This window comes from Arvicanthis niloticus, chromosome 6 (genome assembly GCF_011762505.2).
Source record: "Arvicanthis niloticus isolate mArvNil1 chromosome 6, mArvNil1.pat.X, whole genome shotgun sequence".
Lineage (NCBI taxonomy): Eukaryota > Metazoa > Chordata > Mammalia > Rodentia > Muridae > Arvicanthis > Arvicanthis niloticus.
The window spans coordinates 76,017,406-76,039,011 of record NC_047663.1 but is presented as its reverse complement, the minus strand read 5'-3'; the positions used below and the strand labels follow the sequence as shown (position 1 = coordinate 76,039,011).

At 43.3% G+C, this 21,606-nt stretch overlaps 1 protein-coding gene across 4 annotated transcripts in view; it reads left to right on the top strand.

The window, feature by feature from the left end:
• Positions 1-21,606, top strand: part of Rnf145 (ring finger protein 145) — a 44,955-nt gene that overhangs the window by 14,017 nt on the left and 9,332 nt on the right. For all 4 annotated transcript variants that reach the window (XM_034505573.2, XM_034505574.2, XM_076937019.1 and 1 more), the window contains exons 4-7: positions 8,960-9,051; positions 14,733-14,968; positions 17,603-17,778; positions 21,126-21,266. In XM_034505573.2, coding sequence (XP_034361464.1) covers positions 8,960-9,051; positions 14,733-14,968; positions 17,603-17,778; positions 21,126-21,266 — 645 coding nt within the window. The remainder of the gene's footprint in view (positions 1-8,959; positions 9,052-14,732; positions 14,969-17,602; positions 17,779-21,125; positions 21,267-21,606) is intronic.

Genomic DNA, 21,606 nt, shown 5'->3' with positions numbered 1-21,606 from the left:
ATAAGAGTAAATGAACCTCCGAATTTCTTAACACAGTTCTGGCAGACAGTAAGGTTAAAAGTCTGACTAACGTTCTGTTACGATAAGCCACAGTTGTGTCACCAGTATGATGGTTTTCTTGTGCGATTAGTTTTTTAAAATTAACTTTTTAAAATGGTGAGCACTCCATGGCACACCATGATCCTGGCCTTTCGGAGACGATAATCCAGAAAATCTGAAAATTCAAGGTAGAGCTATCCAAACTGCCGTGTTTATTACAGTCATCATCCTGGGTGGAAATCCTGAGTATTTCATGTGGTTTAATGGTGCAGTGAGAGTCCAAAACATGTAATTCTATTTTTATCTTCATTATTGCCAATCCACCCATTTCTAAGTGGGGCAAAATCCTGTTATGTAAGGAAAATGGGCGGGTGGTGGGGGACCTAGAACAGCTTTAAGGGTACGAAAAAAGCCCTTGTAGGGCGTTACCATTGGACCTGTTTAGTTTTAGCGTGAGGGTTTTTATTTTAAATGTTTTCATCATTAGAAAGCTAAAACATACCAAATGCTGACAAAGAATTTGGATATTTTATAGTGGGCAAGAACAGCTTCCCATCTGAGTTCTCACTTGAGGATCTGCAGAAGGAATCTCGGGCAGGAGACGGCCAGGAGGGGTGGTTCCCCACTTGACTTTGCTTCTCTGAGGGAGGGACGTGATTAGTGGAAAGAGAATTGTAGGATCAAGTTTGTCAGCTCAGTGCTATGGTTCTGGGGTAAGCCTCTTCCTGGAAGCAGCGGACAGTGCCTGCTTTAGAGTTTTAATGTTTGATGACTTTGAAGATAGGACGTATTCTATCACTGTAATTCACTGGCTTTCCATTTTTCGTCAAAGGTCAGCAAAGATGTACTTCCCATGAATTGTCTGTGACATGCCGCATTTAACAAATACTGATGTTTGAACATACTATATTTTTAAGATACAAATGTTGATGTTTGTAATTTAAAAATAATGACACATTAAAATTGCAGGTCACTTAATTCACTACTTTCCAATATTACAGTGTCACCTTAATAACCAAGTTTAACAATGCTTTTACATTTTGGTTCTGGTGTGGCTTCACACAGGTTTACACAGCCCTTTAAAGTCTACAGCTCAGTCCAGTGCCTCTTAGTGCTTTTGCAGAGCTCTGTAAACTGTGCTCACAATGGATATTTAGATTTTTCCAGTCCCTCCTAAGACAGTGGTTCCCAACCGTCCTAATGCTATGACCCTTTAATACAGTTCCTCATGTTGTGGTGACCCCAACCATAAAATTATTTTGTTACCACTGTATAACTATAGTTTTGCTATTGGTTTAAATTCTAATGTAAATATATGATATGCAGGTTATTTGATATTCAACCCCTGTGAAAGGTCATTTAACCATGACCCATGGGTCGAGAACTACTGCCCTAAGAGATCTTAGTCTTCCTCATCTCCCACATGTCCCTCGACCATCCCTAAGCTGCCATCAGCTCCCCTCAGTCCCCATGTGGTTGTGTGTGTGAGCAGAGATCAAGGCACTAGGTATCCTCTGCCTTGAACCCGGTGCTCAGCTAGTCGGCTGGCTGGTGAGCTAGGAACAGCTTGTCTCCACCCCTGCATTGCTAGGATTACAGGACATGCACAGCCATGTCTGCATTTTTATGTGGGTGTTGGAGATTCTAGTTCTGATCCTCAGGCTTGCGTGTCAAGTGATCTCATCTCCTAGCCCTTTTTTTTGTCTATTTTTGATTAATTTATCTTGAACTGTACAAGCTCGTCTTTAGCAGCGCTGAGTTTTAAGACGTTGATTGACATTGCAGTATTTTGACGCCTCCTTTCCTGCTTCTTGCCTGTCCCTCTCTCCTTCCCTCTGTTTTGTTTTGTTTTGTTTTTCAAGCAATGATGTGCATCTAACCTGGTAAGCTGTAGCCTCAGTACTTCCTCTTCTGTCCAATGATGTCCACTGGGTAGCTTTAGTGCAGTTTATTACCTGCTGTGCTCCCACGCATGGGCAGTTAGGTAACGTCTACTTCGGAGCTGTTACACTGTGAACTTCTGTGTGCTGGCTTGTGTGTGGATAGACGGCTTTTACTTCTCCCAGGCACCTACCTTGGAGCAGGATTACTAAACTGTACAGTCTCTGTGTTTAGCCCTTTTGAGAGCTGCCAGACTGTTTGTCTTCAAGTGCTGTCCATTGTTCCTGTCAGCAGCAGCACATGAGGTTCAGTTTCTTCACACCCTTGCCAACAAGTATTTCACTGTAGCGTCTTCGCCACGTATGTGAGGTGGCCATTCCTTATTCTTTCGCTCTTGGCTGATGATGGCAAACGTCTCATCATTTACCAAATGTAAATCTGATCTGGAAAAATGTTTACTCAGACCCTTTGCCAATTGTTTTGATTGGATTGTCTTTATTATTACTGAGTCTGGAAAGTCTACATATATTCTGGACACGGGTTCCCTACCAGATAGTTTAATAGATAAGTTATCTCCTTTACTGCTATAATAATAAGACACAGTATCTGGACTGGCGAGATGGCTGAGTCCTTCAGGGCTCAGGCTCCCAACCAGAAGGATATGACACAGTACAGTTTGCGCCTGGAGAGTCAGTATTTGGGCAATTTCAATAATTAAATTGCTACTTCAGAAATGGCCATAGAAGATATTTATTGATGTTAATTTTCTAAATTGAAAATTTTATCAACACTTGGAAAGCTGGGTTTCTGCCTTTTGTTGTTGTTAATTATTTATATCATGCTGATAATTATCTGTGAGTAAAAACTTTTTGGAATTTGACTGTAGAGACAGTTTGTAGTACAGAAGAATTAAATATTTAAACCTCCGTGAGTTCACTCAGTGCAATGCAAATGCTTTACAACCTTCCCATTTATGTACTCGTGTGTGCCTGCGCATATGATACACTACAGTGCACATGTAGAGATTGTGTCACAACTTTGAAGTAGGTTCTCTCTTTCCACCATCTGGATTCAAACCCAGATTGTCAAGCTTGGCGGCAAGCACCTTTATTTACCTCATGAGGCACGCCAGCAGTCCTGAGTATGGTAAGAACTATTTATCGGTAGTATTCTAGTTGAACTTGGTTAAATTTAAAAATATTATCTTCCTTGGTTTTAAAAATTGTGGAACTCTGCTTTTCACATGCAGTGGTATAGTTAATATATATTCACATATGAAAACTACTTTAAAGATGTTCCAGAACTAAACTGTGCATGTTCCTGTGAGCTTGTGGTCAGGAATCAACATCTATAATTATATGGGTTTTTTTTTGTTTTTGTTTTTGTTTTTTTGTCAAAAACAAAACAAAGCAAACAAAAAACCTGTTAAACTTTAGTATTTTTAACTCTTGATTTGTGAATTAATATACCGATTTTACATGCACCCTTAATAAGAAAAAGGGCTTTCAAAAGAGGGAAAGATACGATTTTCATTCTGGCTGGATGGGCATGGGGTTTGCTTTCAAAAAATATAAAGCATTCCCAAGAATGTATATGTGAAATAGAAACAAATAGCTCTGCACTCCCCAAAAAAGGTGTAGATCAGGGAGTCTCTGTCCTGCTGCATTCAATCTCTGTTGTGGCGACTGCACATGAAGTCTACTCAGTGGCTGCATCCCTCCTCCTGAGCAGTCTCACAGCCAAAATGTGTCCCCAGGCATCACTGTGAGCCACCTGGGACCCGAGCTGCCCGTATGCAAGAGTTGCTGCCCTAAGGGATCTGTAAGTGGAACACTGTCATACATACACTAAAGGTTAAGTTTCCACAGGAGTCAAATGAAGGTTCCGACATATTTTTCCTCTTCTTTTGGATATCCTTCAGTCTAAGCCGTAAATATCCCCGGAGGAGGCCAGAAAGGAGTGGGGGAGGTATGAGAATAATTAAAATTCTCCTGGGTATGCAGTCACTAGCCCAGTGTTGCGACCATAGTAGGTGTGCGCATGCGTGCATGTGTGTGTACACATTAGGTACTTAAATGCAGGTGCTTGAATACCTGAGTGAGGCTCTTAGTGGGTACTTCTTATTTGTTCATACTGCAAAGATTTTTTTGAGCTCTCTCATCTTTGTTCAGTATGAAAGTAGATTAGGTTTCTTTGAAATTAGCATCTTTTGAAAGCTTTCTGTAAGTGGCCAGAATGTACAGATTGTTCCCATGATGTCCAGGGACCACGTCTGATTACTTAAGAGGCGATTGCATAAAGAATTCAGTCACTGGTCATGATGGTAAGCTCCCTGGATTTGTTAATTTTTGTTGCTGCTATTCATTTACTTTTAATGGCTTGTATACTACTTTATAGCAAGATTTTTTTTTTTTTCTAATTGCAAGGTGGCATCCTTGAGGGCTTCTCTGTGCATCTCACACACTCCTTACCCCTTCCCCATCTCCCCAAAATGTTCCAGTTGAAGGTGATGAGGCTCCCATAAAGGATTGGAGAGCAGTGTCCTGGTGTTCGCTTTGGTTTTGTAGTGCTCGGGCTCACTGTCTGCACTCCACACGTTACATAAATGGAAAAGGGTCATGGAGGAAAAGACTCCATTCCCGGAAGAATGGCAGGAGCGCTTGCTTCCTTCCCACTGGCTTAGTGCACTGTCTATTTAATCTTCCATATTGAAAAGTGGTAATGTCCCTTCTGAGCAGCTCATCTGATCATTTCCGATAAAATTAGAACTCCTTGGCTTCTATCATGAATTTGTCTTTGTTGTCATGAGTTTTGAGGTGTGCACGCGTGTGCCGTGTGCCCGTTCACATGTGTGTGGTTGGATGCACATGGAAGCAACTGTGTTGACACCAGATGTCTTCCCCCATCGCTCTTTGCTTTTATTTACCAAGGCAGAGTCCCTGGCTGAACCCAGAGCTCTCCGTTTATGGTTCTTCTAGTTAGTCAGCTTGTTCCCCTCCCTTTCTGCCTGGAGTTATAAGTCTCCCACCCCCACTCCCACCCCCGCCCCCGACTGTCTGGCTTTTATGTGAACCCCATTCCTCATGCTTGGAATGGCAGGTGCCTTAGGCCCCGAGCCATCTTCAGCTCTTTCCCGTTTCCCCTTCTTTTCTCCACCCCCTTCCCATCTTTCCTTCGCCTTCTTTCTCATTCTCCCTTCTCACTCTTTACATTGTAAAGTAGAACTTGCTGGAAGCTGGCAGTGTTCTCTTTGCCAGTCCCGGTTGCACTGAAGGTGTATGGAAGTTGGACTTGGAGATGTTTGTTAACACGAGTCCTCCTTGCAGTTGGTCTGCTGTGCTAACCTATCCAGAAGTCTATCTCCACAGTGGTTTCCCTATGAGCCTAGCCCTCACCACAGTCGGTTTCACTTCCGACAAGCTCAGCTTAGCTCAGCTGGGCCAGCAAGGGAGCCTACCTGTTTATGGGCTCAGCTGTCTTACTGAAGCCAGCCAGATGGATTCTGAAGGCCTATCCTGAGAAAGACAAACTTGATGAAGGTGAAAAGAGGTAAAGGGCCTAGGAAAGATGCTGCTCTCTGGAGAAGGCTGGTTGATAGGGATAGGTTGGCCTGGAGTAGTGAAGGTGGCAGCATTTGGAGCGAGCCATGCCTGGAACCCTAGAGGGTGGCTGTGCGGGCATCAGCAGGAGGGAATTAGTTAGGGTGCTCTGGTTATAACCCCAAGGCTGATTATTCTACTGGGGTATAGACCTCCCTTAGGGTCCTTAGCTGACAACATAGTGTGTATACAGAGCATGAAAAAGAACAGAAGTAGTGAAAGAGATTAGAAGACTTTCAGATCAAGGGAGTGCAGTGTAGACCTGGCTTTTCTAACATCTTAGAAACACAGGAATGAAACAAGCACTACTCAGCTGAAGTAAAGTTGCACAGAACCAGTTAGGTGAAAAAGAACCTGTCGGTGTAGACAAAGAGGTCATTTTATAGAGAGCCATGAACTTAAGAATCCTGTTTCCCAAAGTTTGAGAGGGTCACTGCATCTGCATTGTTACTACCCCACGTCATACAGCTGTAACTATGAGAGTGGTGTTCTTGTAGCCCAGTAGGGGGCTGGTGTCCTGTATATGCAGTCGTTCTGTTTGAGTTACAGTCCTGGCCAGACGAGCGTCTCACCACTGAGTTTGTCCCCAGCTTCTCCTTGTAAGTTTTGTTATGACACATTAGAATTTAAAATAAGAAAAGTCAAAGACCAAGCAAAACTTTTAAGAAGGTGGACCAGACAGGCCATGGTAGCGAGTAACTTTAATCCCTGCACTCAAGAGGCAGAGACAGGCAGAGATCTCTGAGTTTGAGGCCAGCCTGGTTTACAGAGTGATTTCCAGGACAGCCAGGGCTACACAGAGAAACCCTGTCTCAAAGGGGGAAAAAAAAAACTGAAAGAAGGCTTTTAGGTAGTGTGAGTGCCTGGGTGAGCACCTGGCACTTCTCTGTGCAGTGAGATGATTTAGAAGATAAGGTTGAGTCTGCCGTTGTACTGTCAAATGGTACGTGACAAATTCAGCAGGGTCCTCCGTTCCGTTCTGCAGTCTCCGAAGTCTCTGTGTTTGGCTCCTCAGATCCAGGCCCGGGAGCCTGTTATGCTCACCTGGCTTATCTGTTGATACGAAGTTCACCCGGCAAAGTGCATCCGTGTACCGGTTTCCTTTACACAACTCCCACACATACCCATTACCTCAGAATGAAAGCACGACTCCCAGTGTTGCCTGCTTCCATTTTTCTTGCTGTGTACAACATCCTGATAAAAACAGGTTGGGGAGCGAGGGAGGGGTTGTTTTGCTAGCCTATAGTCCTGTTGTGGAGAAGTCAGGGCAGAAGCCTAAAGCATCACATTCATGGTTAAGAGCAGAAAGGTAAGACACATGGACCCTCCCTTGCTTCCTCCCATGGTCTCAGCCAGCTTCCTGGGCTCCCATGGGTGTGGCTTGTGACAAGGTGCTGCCTCATTCAAAGCGGGTCTTCCCGTCTCAATAGTCAGTCAATCATAAGACAGTCTCCTACAGACAAGTCCACAGTCAGCCTGTTTTGGACAAGGCCTTAACTGAGACTGTCTTTTTTGGTGATACTAGGTTGTGGCAAATTGACATTTAAAACTAACCACCATGGGCAGGTACGTTCAAACCCCCACACTCACAACTGCCCCACCCCCCAGGCTGTCAACTTTAGTCTGCTTTTTGCCTGTGGGGTTTCCCTGTCACCTGTTTAAATTTGAAGTGGACCAGTGTACAGAATGTGCTGTGGCCACAAGGAAAGAGCTGGCAGTGCCAGGACTCAGCCATTTCTCCTTTAGACAGAACTTGTTGCCTGGATCCTGTTTCAAAGGCTTTGTAAGTATTAATGGCGTGTATGTGCCTGTTGTTTCTCTTCTACCCTAGAACTGTGTGCAGTTGTTAATGTTGATCAGAACTTTAGGTGTTATGTGCAAAGGTTGTGTTAATGCCTCTTTAATTCAGAACTGAAGTTTTTGAGGTTTGCTGCTCACACTGTGGGATGCTTAGCTTTTACCCACCAGGTGCCAATCATATGCTCTCCCCAGCTGAGACAGGCAGTGTGACAAAAGCGTCCCTTTAGACATTGACATACGCTGACTAAAATCTTTCCTCTGAGACTCTGGCTCTTTTCTTTGAGTATAAATGTGAGTACATCATGTGTTAGGGACAGTCACCAGAGGGTAATAAAGGAGAATATTCCATAGCCCGAGGACTTAGTCACTGGCCTTTTAATCATTCCCTAAAGTGTTCTTACTCTTTAAAAAAAAGTTAGTTTTAAAGTTTGAATTTTTGGCAACCCTCTCCTGTCTGGTTATGTAAAGCTCATTCCAAGCTGACTATGCTAAAGGAATTCAACCTGATTGCCTAACTGGATAAGTAAATACAGAGTATGAGTCTGTTAAAAATATTCAAAACATTGAAAGTATTTTAAAGCATGGTGAATAATGACCGTCGAGGCAACGGGGGAGAGGTATTTTCCACAAACTTGCGGCTCTAATATAAAAACCTTCTGTTGGCTGGCTCGTGGCCATCCTACCTGAGATTGAGGTTAAGATTCTCCCCTCTGTGCTTCCTGTCTGTATCTTCTGAGTGTGAACAGTTCTCACACGAGTCCTTAAAGCTTGCTATTTGTTCCATCCTGAAGAAATTATGTTTGGAAAGTGCTATTTGATGCGATCTGGTTCTTTTTTAAAAGTATAAACACTGGAGCTGGAGACTCCCTCTAACTGGGAACCCATGTGCTTCCCCACCTTCACAACCACCTTAACTCCAGCTCCAGGGCATCTGATGCCATCTTCTGGACTGGACCTCCCCAGGACTGGACCCAGTCACAAACCCACACATAGATAAACACATACACACCTAATTAAAACAAAAACCTCTTTAAATGTAGGTATTACAGTACCGTCCTGGATCCTCTGTAGATTTTAAAGAATGGTTGTTAAGGACTGCACCACTGAGTATAGTTTTCTAACTAGTTTGTTGTTTTATGTCTAGCTGATGGAATGGTTGAGGACAGACCCTGGAGGGAGCAAATGAAGAGTTTCCTGTACTGTCTGTCATTAGACATTGTCTGTTCCGAGTTCGAGGCCAGCCTGGTCTAGAGTGAGTGCCAGAACAGCCAGGGCTACACAGAGAAACCCTGCCTCAAAAAACAAAAAATAAAACAACACAAAACAAAAAAAGATATTGTCTGTTCCTTAGTTTTGAGAGAGGATGTCTCAACTGGTTTTTTGCTGGGTATGAAATATTGAATAGCGTGACGGGATGAAGAAAATCCCACAAAGTCCAGCTTCCACAGCCATCTCTGAAGAGTAGTTCAGTTCTGGTCAGCTGCATCCATCTCTGTTGTGTGAAAGATGAGATGAAGTCCATCTCTGTGTGTACTTCTTCATATCTGAATCTTTCTCAGATGTCAAAAGAGAGCTTTTGTAAGAGCAGGTGACTGAGCTGCCTCTCCCTCATGCAGTACATTCTTACTGTTCTTCTCCAGGGACTACGTAAGGAGTGAACTGGAGTCTGCCTATGAAGGACCAATGTATTTAGAACCTCTCTCCATGAATCGATTTACCACAGCCTTAATAGGTAAGTAAAGGAGTAGAAACTGTTCGGCTTTACTGTCTTTTGATGTAAAACAAAACAAAACTGATTCATAAGTCATTTAAAAATAATTTTAAAATTGAAGTTTATTTACTGACTCTCCAGATGAAGCTACTGTTTTGTTTTGGTTTGTATTTCGGAGTCCTTTGTTTTGTTTTGTTTGTCTGAGGCAGGGTCTTTCTGTGTAACCCTGGGCGGGGGTTGGGGCGCTCAAACTTTCTCCCTCCACTTTCCTCAAACCCCTGCCTCCCTGATTCTGTTTTCATAGGCAAGTGGTGGCACGTGCCCAGTTTGGTCTGTTTCTTTGTACTTTTACTTTCTTCCCCTTCCCCACCCCTCCCTTTCTCGCTTTATTTCTGACGGCACCTCACATAGACCAGGTTGGCTTTGAACTCACAAAGTAGCCAAGGATGACCATGAACCACTACTTCCCCTCCTGATGCTGGTGTTTTATGCAGTGCTGGGGATTGAACTCAGGGATTTGTACTTGCTCATGTTAGAAACAAACAAAGAATAATCATGTACAAAGAAACATATGAACAAAATGGAATAAGCTGAACACGCAGCTCTTTTTGCAAAAAAGAGTAAGACAGTAAATCATACCTACCTAGCAAGTGTGAGCACACTGGGGCAGGAAGGGCACTTGGAATGTATCCCAATGCAGGTGGTGGCTGCCTTTTCTCCACTGGCTGGGGTCTGACTCACAGTCTTTCAAAATTGGCTTGTCTTAAAAGAATCAGCACAAAGGAAGTCAGGGAAAGGGGTCAGGAGTCAGCGACTCACACCATCATCCCCACTCACACCATCATCTAGTTATGGGGATGCAGCCAGGCCTTTTCAGTAGACAGAGGTGTTGTCAGGTGGAGATTAAAAGGTTAGCATAGTAGGTACGATTTCATGGGATTAGGGCCTTACACTAGGTAGACTACCTTTCTAGAAAACAATAAAACCACCCCATAACCCCTCACACTAGCAGGCACTCTACCAGCCAAGCTTCACCCTCAGCCCATCTTTACTTCCTCACCCTACGCCTGCTCGCTTGCTTGCTTGCTTGCTTCCTTCCTTCCTTCCTTCCTTCCTTCCTTCCTTCCTTCCTTCCTTCCTTCCTTTTTTCTTCCTCTTTCTTCCCTTCCTCCCCTTCCCTCATTCTTCCCTCCTTCCCTTCCTCCCCCCTCTCTTATCCCTCTCCCCCTCCTTTCGTCCTACATTTATTGAGTGTGTTCGTGTGCACACGTGTGTTGTGCACTCATTCCTTGATGTGTGTGTGTGTTCAGAGGTCGGCTTACAAGAGCTGCTTTTCCCCTTCTGTCCTGTGGGTCCTGGGAATCCAACCCCGGCATCCAGTTTGTCACATAGATGCTTCTTACTGTTTGTATATATTGTCATATCAAAAGTAGTTCACAGAGGCCTGTGGCTCTTAAGGGGTTTTTAAGTGTCTGAGAAGATTAATTTTTAAACAGCTAGTCATTACTTTGACAGGCTAAAGTGATTAGGTATGTCTCAGATTTACTTACTGCTGTTGAAAGTGAGCGTCCTGTTGTCAGACACAAATCCTGTACATGACATGACTGAAGCACAGTGTTAGAAAAAGAAGTGCTGGCTTAAAAGCAAGTAGACACAGTCCTAAGTGAGTCACCCACCATGCCAGAGACCCCAAACAGGAAGGGAGGGAACCGACTCTCAAGTCAAGCCTCCTGTAAGACAGTATTAAAGAATGGGAAAAAGAGGTCTGGAAGGATTGCCCAGATCTTTATACAGAGAAGGCTCAGGGGTGGACCATGAGGAGGGTCGTGTGTCTGGGGATTGAGCTAGACTGCACACTTAAAGCTGTGTTGTTCAGAACTCAGCCACGTGTGGCTGCTGAGCCCTGGAAACGCCACGCTCACACATGGTGTGTGTGTTCTGTTCTGTGTGCAGAACACACACTCAAGGTATACAAGTGCAAGAGGGTGTAAAACATCTCCAATATGTACTGATAAGATTCAGGGTATATTTGATTTTTATAAAATATATTGTTTTTACCTCTTTCCTGTTACTTTTTGAAACAAGACTCCTAAGAAAAAATGCAGAGTTTGTATGTAGCCCCTCTCCTTCTTCTGATGTGACATCAAGGCCAGTGGTGGACCGGTTTTGGGTGTGGAGTGAAAATTCCTTGCAGGGTTTTCCCTGCGTCTTCTGAATTCTAAAGGCAAAGGATGAGTTGGCTGAAGCCTGGGGAAGGGTGTCAAAAACCTGTGTAGTACTTTCTCTTGAGCTTCAGAGACTTGGTATCAAAACTGGCCTTTTCAGCCTTACCAGGCTGTGCGTTTGGTTTTCCTAGTGATAAGGTCAGTCTTGGAGGCACACATAATTGTCCCCGGGAAGAAGACCAGTTGGATTTGTCTAGTTCAAAGGGTACCAAAAAGACAGCGTTCAGTGTTCAGCCAAACAGGAATTGACCCACTTCTCCACCATTTTGCTCTGCCAGGTGTAGGCTGGCTGTTTCTACAGAGGAGGGGGCCCTCAACTGTGCTGCCTCTCCTCTTCCTTCCTCCCTCCTTTACCGTCCTTACCATACTGTCTCATTTGCTTACCTTTCTCTTTTGTCCCCCACCCTTTGTTCTCCCTTGTATCCTGTTTCATTTGTTTGGTCATTTGAGGCAGACTGCTCTGGTCCAAGCTGGCCTGGTTATGTTCTCACTATCAGCAACTTAATTAAGAGCTAGTTGATGAGGAAAGAAAATGATGTCTGCGCCATATTAAAGGGTGGTTTTTTTCCTCACATTGATTTTAAAGTATATCCCCATCCCTGTTTCAGTAATAATAAGCTTCTGGATTGGAGAGAAAGCGCTGTAGTGGAACCATTAGCTCAGCAGGACAAGGCTCTGGGTCCATTCCCAGCACCACAAAAAGAGAACTAGCAAACACACAAAAGCAGCAATGGTGTGCTCTTAAAGAAAAAACAAAGCCATTTAAACGTTTCATGATTTCTCAGAGGTTGCAGCCCTCCCAGAGTCCTTTCTAATTGTGGAGTCCTGAATTCAGAGAGTATAGAGTCCAGAGTGATTTTGATTTACTCAGTATTACCATTAGAGTAGGCACCTCCTGGAGCTGCAGGGGATTTCGCTGACTGGCTTGCCAGAAGCAAGGATCAGTTGTCATGAGAAGAAAATGCCTTCTGAGTCATGGTCTCTCAAAGGAGATGGGGAAGTGTGTTCAGTGCCAGAGCGAGCCCTGCCTGTGGTGGCCTGGGTGTGGGGGTTTCAGAGCTGGCCATGGGGGTAGTTTCCATCCTGCTGACCAGGGAAAGTGAGGCACCACGACACAGCCCACTGAAGACAAACAGGGCGAGGGTGTCTCCTCACTGCCACCAAAGCACTTCCTCTGAGCCTTTGTTTTTCTACTTTCACTTTCTGATCTCAAGTATTTTAATAAAGGAAATGTTCTGGTTCTTATCTTCGGGAAATGGGCTAATTATGATGAAAAAACGAGCTTCCTCCTGCAGCCTCTCCCACATGCTCCATCTCATGCTCCATCTTCCCCAGCCTCTTTCAGTTCCTGGTGACCAACCCTTCCTTCCCTGCTGGGTGCTCTTCCTTCTGGAAACCCAACCGCCCTCCTGCTTGGCTCCTCCTCCTTTCCAGATCTCTCCCTCTCTCCATCCTCTCCATCCTCTCCATCCTCTCCATCCTCTCCATCCTCTCTCTCATTCTGTCTTTGAAGGGAGCTGTGCTTTTGTTTGGCTGGTTTATTATCTCTGTCTACAATGGTTTTGAATTTTAAATTTTGCTCTGCATTCTTTCTATCTGACACTTGTTTAATTGACTGTTTCTCATCCTTTTTAAATGTTTATTTCTCACATGAATCTCAACTTTTTTCGAGGAAGACTTGGTTCTTAAAGTTTATCTGAAGGTGTATATCAGTGTCCATAAAGTTTTTTTTTTTCTACCTGGCTTCTAGTGTACACCTGTAGTCCTAGGGGAGCTGGGACATGGAGACAGGAGGATCCTGAATGTGAGGCCAGCATGGGTGACACAGTAAGATGGTCTGATCCACTCTGAGCAAATATTAGGAAACATCCCCACTTTAAGCTTACTCACATATATCATCAAAGTGCAAGGTTGTCACAAATATATATGCTTATTCCTGCAAGGACTTCATACTTATGTGACATGGGAAAAGCTGATTGCTGATATGTCAGACACAACATAATGTACCTGGCAAGTGATAACAGTGCCTGCTGTGGGCTAGACCTGGGCCAGCAGTGCGTGGAGTGGAGTGGAGCGAGTCGATCGCAGAACAGTTCAAACACTCTGATCATTATATAAATAAAATATGGGTGTGTAATGTGGGGCTGGAGAGATGATGGCTCACTGGTTAAGAACACTTGCTGCTCTTCCAGAGGACCCGAGTTTGATTCCCAGCACCAACATCTGTCTGCTCACTACTGTCCTACAAGTCCAGCTCCAGTTATAGGGGTTCTGACTCCCTCTTCTGGCCCCCTCTGGCACACACATGTATGTGCACATGTACATAATCCACATAAACAATAAAGTATAATAAAATATTTTACAAACAAAAACATTAATATGTTATTAATATTATTATTATTGTTATTAATATAATCATATGCAGAGTAAATCTGGAAGGTTACTGAGTATACGAACAGCTGTCGTACAGTGGGTTTCATGTGCTTGTGTCACACAGTAGGCTTCATATTCACCAGTGGTCCTGGCTAGGGAGCTGCTGGTATTACCTGTAGGTGGCAGGAGCAGAACTTCTTTCTCTGTACTCCTCTCTGTGAGCCTCATCCCTCCGAGAAGAGCAAAGTGTGCAAACTTTTCAGCCTTAACTCTCAGGGGATTGGGTTATTTGGGAGGTTTACATGGTTTAGTCAGAGATTAAGAGCCTCCGAACAGATGGCATCTTGTCTAAGTGTGATGATGGGTAGGCAGCCTTTATCTTGGGCTTTATGCTTTGCATATACTGCAGAATACTCAGTATCAAAAACCTTTGAACAAGAAGCTGTGTGAAAAGCAGCAACTGACTCATTGCTACTACATTGAAGTAGACATTTAAAAATCCTTTCTCTGTTCAAGCCATCGCAAATGTGATTAAGAACTGTAGAGGGTTATTTATTTTCTGAATCAGCCTTAGGGAGCAAGTATTCCAAGTTCATCATGCAAATATGTAATTATATCTAGATGAAATGAAAATCTGATTTAAAGTGCTGCTTAAGAGTCTTTAGATTTCTTCAAAAGCTGTGATATCATTCTTAATTTTTTATTTTTTTTTACATTTTTGGTGTGTGTGTGAAAGAGAGAGAGACAGAGAGAGAGAGAGAACACACATGTGGGCACACTGATGTTAGAAGACACTTTGTTTTGAGAGTTCTCTTACTCTCCTGTGGTCTGGGGATCTAATGTAGGTCATCAAACTTGACAGCAAGTCAGGCCCTATAGTATCCTCCTCCTCCTCCTCCTCCTCCTCCTCCTCCTCCTCCTCCTCCTCCTCCTCCTCTTCCTCCTCCTCTTCCTCCTCCTCTTCCTCCTCTTCTTCTTCCTTCTCTTCTTCCTCTTTCTTTTCTCTTCCTCCTCTTCTTCTCCTCTTCCTCCTCATCTCTTCCTCCTCTTCCTCCTCATCTTGTCCAAATGCTCAGGGTTAATGCCATCTCTTCCTCATTTCAGGTCAGTTAGTGGTGTGCACCTTATGCTCCTGTGTCATGAAAACGAAGCAGATCTGGCTCTTCTCAGCACACATGCTTCCTCTGCTGGCTCGACTCTGCCTCGTCCCTCTGGAGACCATCGTCATCATCAACAAATTTGCTATGATTTTTACAGGATTGGAAGTCCTATACTTTCTAGGGTCTAATCTCTTAGTACCATATAACCTCGCTAAGTCTGCATACAGGGAGTTAGTTCAGGTAAGAGTGCCGGGCACACGCAGGGCAATACTGTTTTCATTTTCATTCTGGCTGTGGCTGTGGGGACACTTTGTCACAGCTCCTATTCTCACCGGACGAGGCAGTGGAGGAGCGAATCTGTGGATGCAGAGTATTTGGGTTCATGCCCCGAGACTGCTCTTGACCTATATGACCTTGGCATAATCACTTCTCTCTACTTTCTGTAAAACCAAGCTGATAATACCATAACACCATACTCTCCTCTCTTCAGAGTAGCCCTGAGATTCGGATAAGCTCTGTGGCAGGCAGGCGATGTGTGTTATGGCTTAGCTAGTATAGTAAAGACAAAAATAAAAAAATACCTGACAGGCACTCCTTGATTTCCTTTCTGGTACTACTGTGTCAACGGTGTCTTCCCTTTGCTTACCTAGCCTGTTTAACCTGGGAAGCTACACGGCTTGGGGTTACAGAGTGATAGGTCCCATTTAGCAGCAGTGCCAGAGGCTGGCACACAGAATGTGCTGCTTGTAATTGTCTTTCTCCTTTCTTCGCCTTTGCTCTAGGACAGATGATCCCCGGTTAGACATTAAGAAGAGAATTGCTTCTCTTTGACCAATTGATAAGCTTCATTGTAAATGAAGAGATGAAAGGTGTTGGTCTGGTTTCTCTTTCACCTCTTGGCTGTGTGCATGACTTTCACTTACAGAAAACTCTCAGATGGACCAAATTAATACTCCTGGGGAAGAGGTGCTATCTTGTGCTCTGCCAGCAGACCTTTGGGTACTAGTCCCTGAGCCTGAGCCTGATTCTCTGCTCTTCTCTCATGCTCAGTGATTAATGTAGGTGGTCTCCCCGCAGTAGAACACTGCTTAGCACTGAGGTGCCTCACAGCGAAGGGCTGTGTTTGTATTTAGGACGTGTCAACTCAAGACCTGCATTTTGTCTTCAGATCGTTACGGTGTGGAACAATTCTGAATTATAGCAGAGTAGACATTTTGCAAACCTTTATTTACATCAAATATTTAATGGCCATAAGACAGTGTCTTTGTTTCTCAAGGTCATGGTGATCTGAGTGGTTGCTATGTGGTTCACACGTCACTAGGGTGAGATGGGTGAACATAAATTACAGGTTATAAAATTTATGACTTGAGAATTGCATAAGCAAGAAATGGAAAATGTCAGGCTTTTAAATGATGTGTTCGTGATTGGAAGAGCAGCAGCCTACTGTCTACTTTGGTTACGTTGGCTCCTAACAGTCATGTTCCAGCTAGTCACACAGTTTACTTAAATATTTTCTAAATGTGAAAAAAATAATTTTGACCAGATTGTAGAAAAAAGTATGTTTACTGACGAAGAATTTAAATTAGAAAAATCACAAACATGAGGCTTGCAGTTGACAGGGCTTACTGCTTTTGCAACTCACACATGATGGCTCACATACCCCGTAATCCCAGTGCCCGGGCATCTGATGCTCTTTGTGGCCTCTGCAGGTCCCTTGATACACATGGTACACATACACTTACACAAGCACACACATACACGTAAAGGGGGGGGGCATGGGGTCTGGGAAAATAGAATAGTTAGAAGTGAGCATTAGCGTGTTTTGACACTGCACTTCCAGCTCTGTATTTTATTGAAATGCTCAGGCTTCACATCAAGAGATTCCTTTGGCTGCTGGGTTAAGGGTTTGTAGACCAGTGGTGCTGGCTCACCGGAGCCTGGTGCCTGAACAGGAACCCTAGAAACTTGCTTACAAGTCTCATCGCAGATGTAATAATTAAGAATTCATTCAGTAATTAATGATTCCTTTTAATGAGATTTGCGAGAAATGTTATAAACTGATAAGCTTTGTGACTTTTGAATTTAGTGGCTTTTAGAAGTGTAAACTTTCACCTGATAGCATATTTGGCACACCAAATAAAAAAGGTGAGACAGGTGCATGGCAAACACATGGGGGAAGCAAGAGAAGAGAGAGAATGGGTTTGTCTATGGGACAGACATGCTGAGAAGTTCTCTTTGCTCCTCTGTAATGAGGACAGCAAAGATAAAGCACCCCGCGTCACAGCTGTGACATTCAGCCGCCAACCCTGAGCAATCCCTTTATAAACCTTTTTATTTTATGTATATGAATGTTTGCCTGCATGTCTGTTATGCATCACCTGTCTGTGTGATGCCTTTGGAGGCCAGTAGAGGGCTTCGGATCCCCTAGGACTGAAGTCATGGAGCCACGGAGCATTGTGAACTGCCATGTGGTTTTGGGACTCGAACCTGGGTCTTCTGGAAGAGCAGCCAGTGCTTTTAACCTCAGACCCATCTCTCCAGCCCCACTCCACCCTCCATTTCACCCACCCCCCATTTTCTTAATTAGTATCTTGATGAGACATGATCATAATCCATCTTTCTTCAAAACCATCATTGAGGTTGTTTAGTTTTGAATCCAGCCTTCTCTCTCGACCCTTGGGGCAGTGTGTTGTCACTGACCCGTGCACACATACCATGTGTGAACAAGAATGTGAAATTCAGCACATAGGAAATCGTGTTGCCTACTATGTGTTCACCTCTGAAGGAGTCTAGTGACAGTAGCCCTGTGGGAGGAATGAGCTGTGTATTTTGTAAGTACTTGAAATCTAAAGCAGCCTTCTCTTTCCTCTTCAGGTAGTAGAGGTGTACGGCCTTCTGGCCTTGGGAATGTCCCTGTGGAACCAGCTGGTGGTCCCCGTGCTCTTCATGGTCTTCTGGCTTGTTTTATTTGCTCTTCAGATCTACTCCTACTTCAGCACCCGAGATCAGCCCGCATCCCGGGAGAGACTTCTCTTTCTTTTCCTGACAAGGTAATCTACCCTTGGAAGTCTGAGAACTTGGGTCTGGGAAGTCAGGTGTACAGACTACTTTTAGCAATATCACAGGACTGTATTTAATCAAGATGGGATTTCAGCTGTGTGGGGCCTAGGTCTGGAGTGAAGGAATATGTGGACTGAAGTATTTTGTATTCAGCTGCCATGGGGACCAGGGTACAGCAAGTGATTTGTGGATATGTTACTTAAATGATAGTCCTGTTCAGTTTTTTTTTTTTTTTTTGGGGGGGGGGGGTTCGAGACAGGGTCCTGTTCAGTTTTTAATACATGCTACCTGCTACATTTTTTCTCCCATGTAGTCTTTCTAGCACTCTTGAGGGACAGGGACCTTTATTGCCATTTTCTATTTACAGTGTGGAGACTGCAGGAGAGCATCTCTCTGATGACACTGTGACAAGAGGCACAGCTGCTACTTAAGCCAGGTCTTGGTTCAGTACCTGTGCCTGTTCTGTGCGCTTGGACCATATCCACATATTCTTCATGTTTTGCTCAGTATTGAGATAATAAAATAATTGGAAGAATGGATATCTCCTAAAGTACTTTCCTATTTAGACCCTGCCAGTGACCAGCCAGACATCTAGGGTAGACTGAGGCAGGCATGGATAGGTGGCATCGGCAGCTGCAGGGGGCAATAGTTGCTTACCGTTTGGCAGATTTTCTCTTTCTTTGACTCTTTGCTTTTCTAAAGCAAAAAGCCACAGGATTCTGGTAGTTTGACTCCTGTTGTTAGCAGCAGGGGATTAAGAAAAGAAGTCAGTTACTATGGCTGTTTTCTCTCTGGTTCAAGGGCCCCTGGATAGCCAGATGAGAAGCTCAGAGTTCCTTAAATCTTCATGAACTAGAGAGAAAAAAAAAAAAAAACAAAGAGCAAAGACACACATACTGGGTGAAGCCAGAGAAAGCTGCCTCATTGTTTTACTATGGTTCTTAGTTTTTATACTTCCTCAGGATAACTGATCACATGGCTTTCTAAGCATTTTTTACATTCCATGAGTTCATAATAAGTTTAAGGCAATAATTCATGTCATAAACCAGTAGAATTGTTTACATGTCTTTCCATTAAGACCAGCGTCTCACCAAACATTGATTACCTGTCTTCATTATAAGTTTAAAGCAGTAATTTTTATGACACAAGTTAGCACGGTTTTGTCAAGAGACAAATCATCTGCCTTGTGTTTTATTATTTTGAAGTTTTGTTTAGACAAACCAGTCAATATCTTATTTTCTATCCTTGTACTTACAATAAATTGTTCATTCCCAGTTTATGACCTTTAGTTACCAGATAATGGTCTCACACCTAACCTAGAAGGAATGTTTTTCTTGATTGTAAATTTGTTCAAAGACTTTTCTTCTCCCAGTACAGTTAGCCCTTGACACATGAAGGTTCACAGAGCTCTAATTGCAGCTTTTACTCTATAGGGGCTTGACATTACTTATATCAATTTAGGAATTCTATAAAATCAGTATCAGGAATTATGAAATCACCAATTCATCTATATAGCATTAGTATATGAAAGTACATCTTCATACTGATTCTGTAAGAAATCTGCCCAACAGGGTGGGCTGATGCCCAGGGATCATTAGACTTTGCAATAGTGACAGGAAAGGCATCTCAGCAGTGAGAAGCAGTCCTGGGGTGAAGTCTCTAAGGACCCTACATTTCTCAGAGCTCACCCATCACAGCCAGTGCAGAACAGTGGGCCTTTCCTAGATGGCTTGTGACAAGCCCCAAAGAATTCAAACACTTTGTTTTCAGGATTTAAGGTTGTTCATGTATGTGGGGGTATGTGCACATATGTGTTGACATGCACATGCAGAAGAGAGTCCTGGATGTCCTGTTGCATCATTCTCTGCCTTATTACTTTGAGACAAGTCTCTTGCTGAGCCTGGAGCTGGGCTTGCAGCTAGCACGACCCAGTAGCCGTCATCTTGTCTCTGTCTCCCCTCTCCCCGCAGTGCTGGGATTACAAGTGCACAGAGCCACACTGTGGGTTTTAGGTGGGTGCTGGGATCTGAACTTGGGTCCTTATAGGTGTGCAGTAAATACCCACTGCACTATCTCTTTGACCCTAGATTAGGGTTTTTGTTTTGTTTCAGTTTACTTCCGGTGTATCATTTGAGTTCTTTCCCACTGTGGTATCTATGACTTTGAAATGCTTAGCTCTCTGTTTATATAAGTGTTTATTCCTGGTTTGCTATCTTATTTATTCATTTATTGAGCGTGTGTGTATGTGTATTGTGTTCATATGAATGCTTGATTGTACATTGTAAAAATTAGACATTTTAATTATTAATATCTTTTGTAAACAGGTAATATCAACAAAACCAAATATATTTTAATGACAAGTTCAATATTAAATAAGCCTAATGTTTGTTTATGTTATCAAAGTTTGATTTTTAATTTTTAAAATTGCAACAATATTTTAAGGACCATGAACTGTATTCCTGGGTATGCTCACAAAGTAGCTGTTTAAAGTTAAATTCTTGTATCTATACTCAAATTAAATAAAGATTTGTGGCCCCCATAGTGTGGTCAATACTGCTATATTTGTGGGGTGAGTGGATAGTAAGAAGGCCCTTGCTCGATAATGATTGGTCAGATAGGGAGTTCTGAGAAGCCCCTACTGAGAAGTATAGTTTGAGCTAGTGGAACAGCCAACAGTTGTCATGACAACGTGCACATACATAGCAGGTCCCTTTGGAATATTTGCCATCATGTGAAATTATATGGTTCTGGAGGTGTGGGCAAGGCAGTTTTTGAAATTTACTGCACTTGAAGGTGGTAGATAATGAAAAGTAAAGACCTCGCTGGGATGTGCTACTGCATAATAAATATTTGCTGAAGAGGTAGAAGACTTCTAGTTTACAACGGTATGTGGTAAAATGGCTTAAATTATTTATGGTAGCCAAGCATGATGGTCTTCTTTAATCCCAGCATCTGGAGGCAGAGGCAGGTGGATCCCTGTGAGTTCCAAGCACCTAGGGCTACAAAGTGAGGTCTTGTCCCAACAAATAAGGAAGGAAGTTAGCAAGCAAATACCCAGGGCTGCATGCTGAGAGATCCTGTCAGAACAAATCTATATAACCAACAAAGAGGGTGTGGGGCAAGCAGTCGGGGATACATAAGTGAAATCCTGCTCAAACAAATAAACAAACAAAGCAAAATGGAAAACTAACTTCTTTATGGGGTAATGGGTGAAGCCATCTCAGGTTTGGATCTGTGGTAGTTTCTGATGATCTAACCAAACTCTGGAAATGTAAAGGCTTAAGATGCTGTCTGCCACAGATAGAGAACTCAGCCTCCTCCCTCTCTCCCATTCCAGCATCGCCGAGTGCTGCAGCACGCCCTACTCCCTTCTGGGCTTGGTCTTCACCGTGTCCTTTGTTGCCTTGGGTGTTCTGACACTCTGTAAGTTCTACCTGCAGGGATATCGAGCGTTCATGAACGATCCTGCCATGAATAGGTAAACTGTTCACTTACCATCTGAACCTTCTATATAGTAATTAATCATGAATGTCTTTGAGTTTTAGAGAAAATGGAGTTTTTAAATTTTTGTTTCTTGTCTGGTTAGTTGCAATATTGGGATTGAAGTACTGTGAAAAACAGTAACTAAATTAAAATGTAGAAATGCATTTTAATTATATGTGTATTATGATAAATATTGGATATTTTGCTTTTCTAGATTTTGAGAATTTGGAAAGCTTGCCTTTTCCCATTTGAAACATACATGTTTCTGTTAAAATCTGATTTCTGTTTAAAGCTTTCTCCCCCAAGGGCTTTTTGTTTTTGGGGTGTGTGTGTGT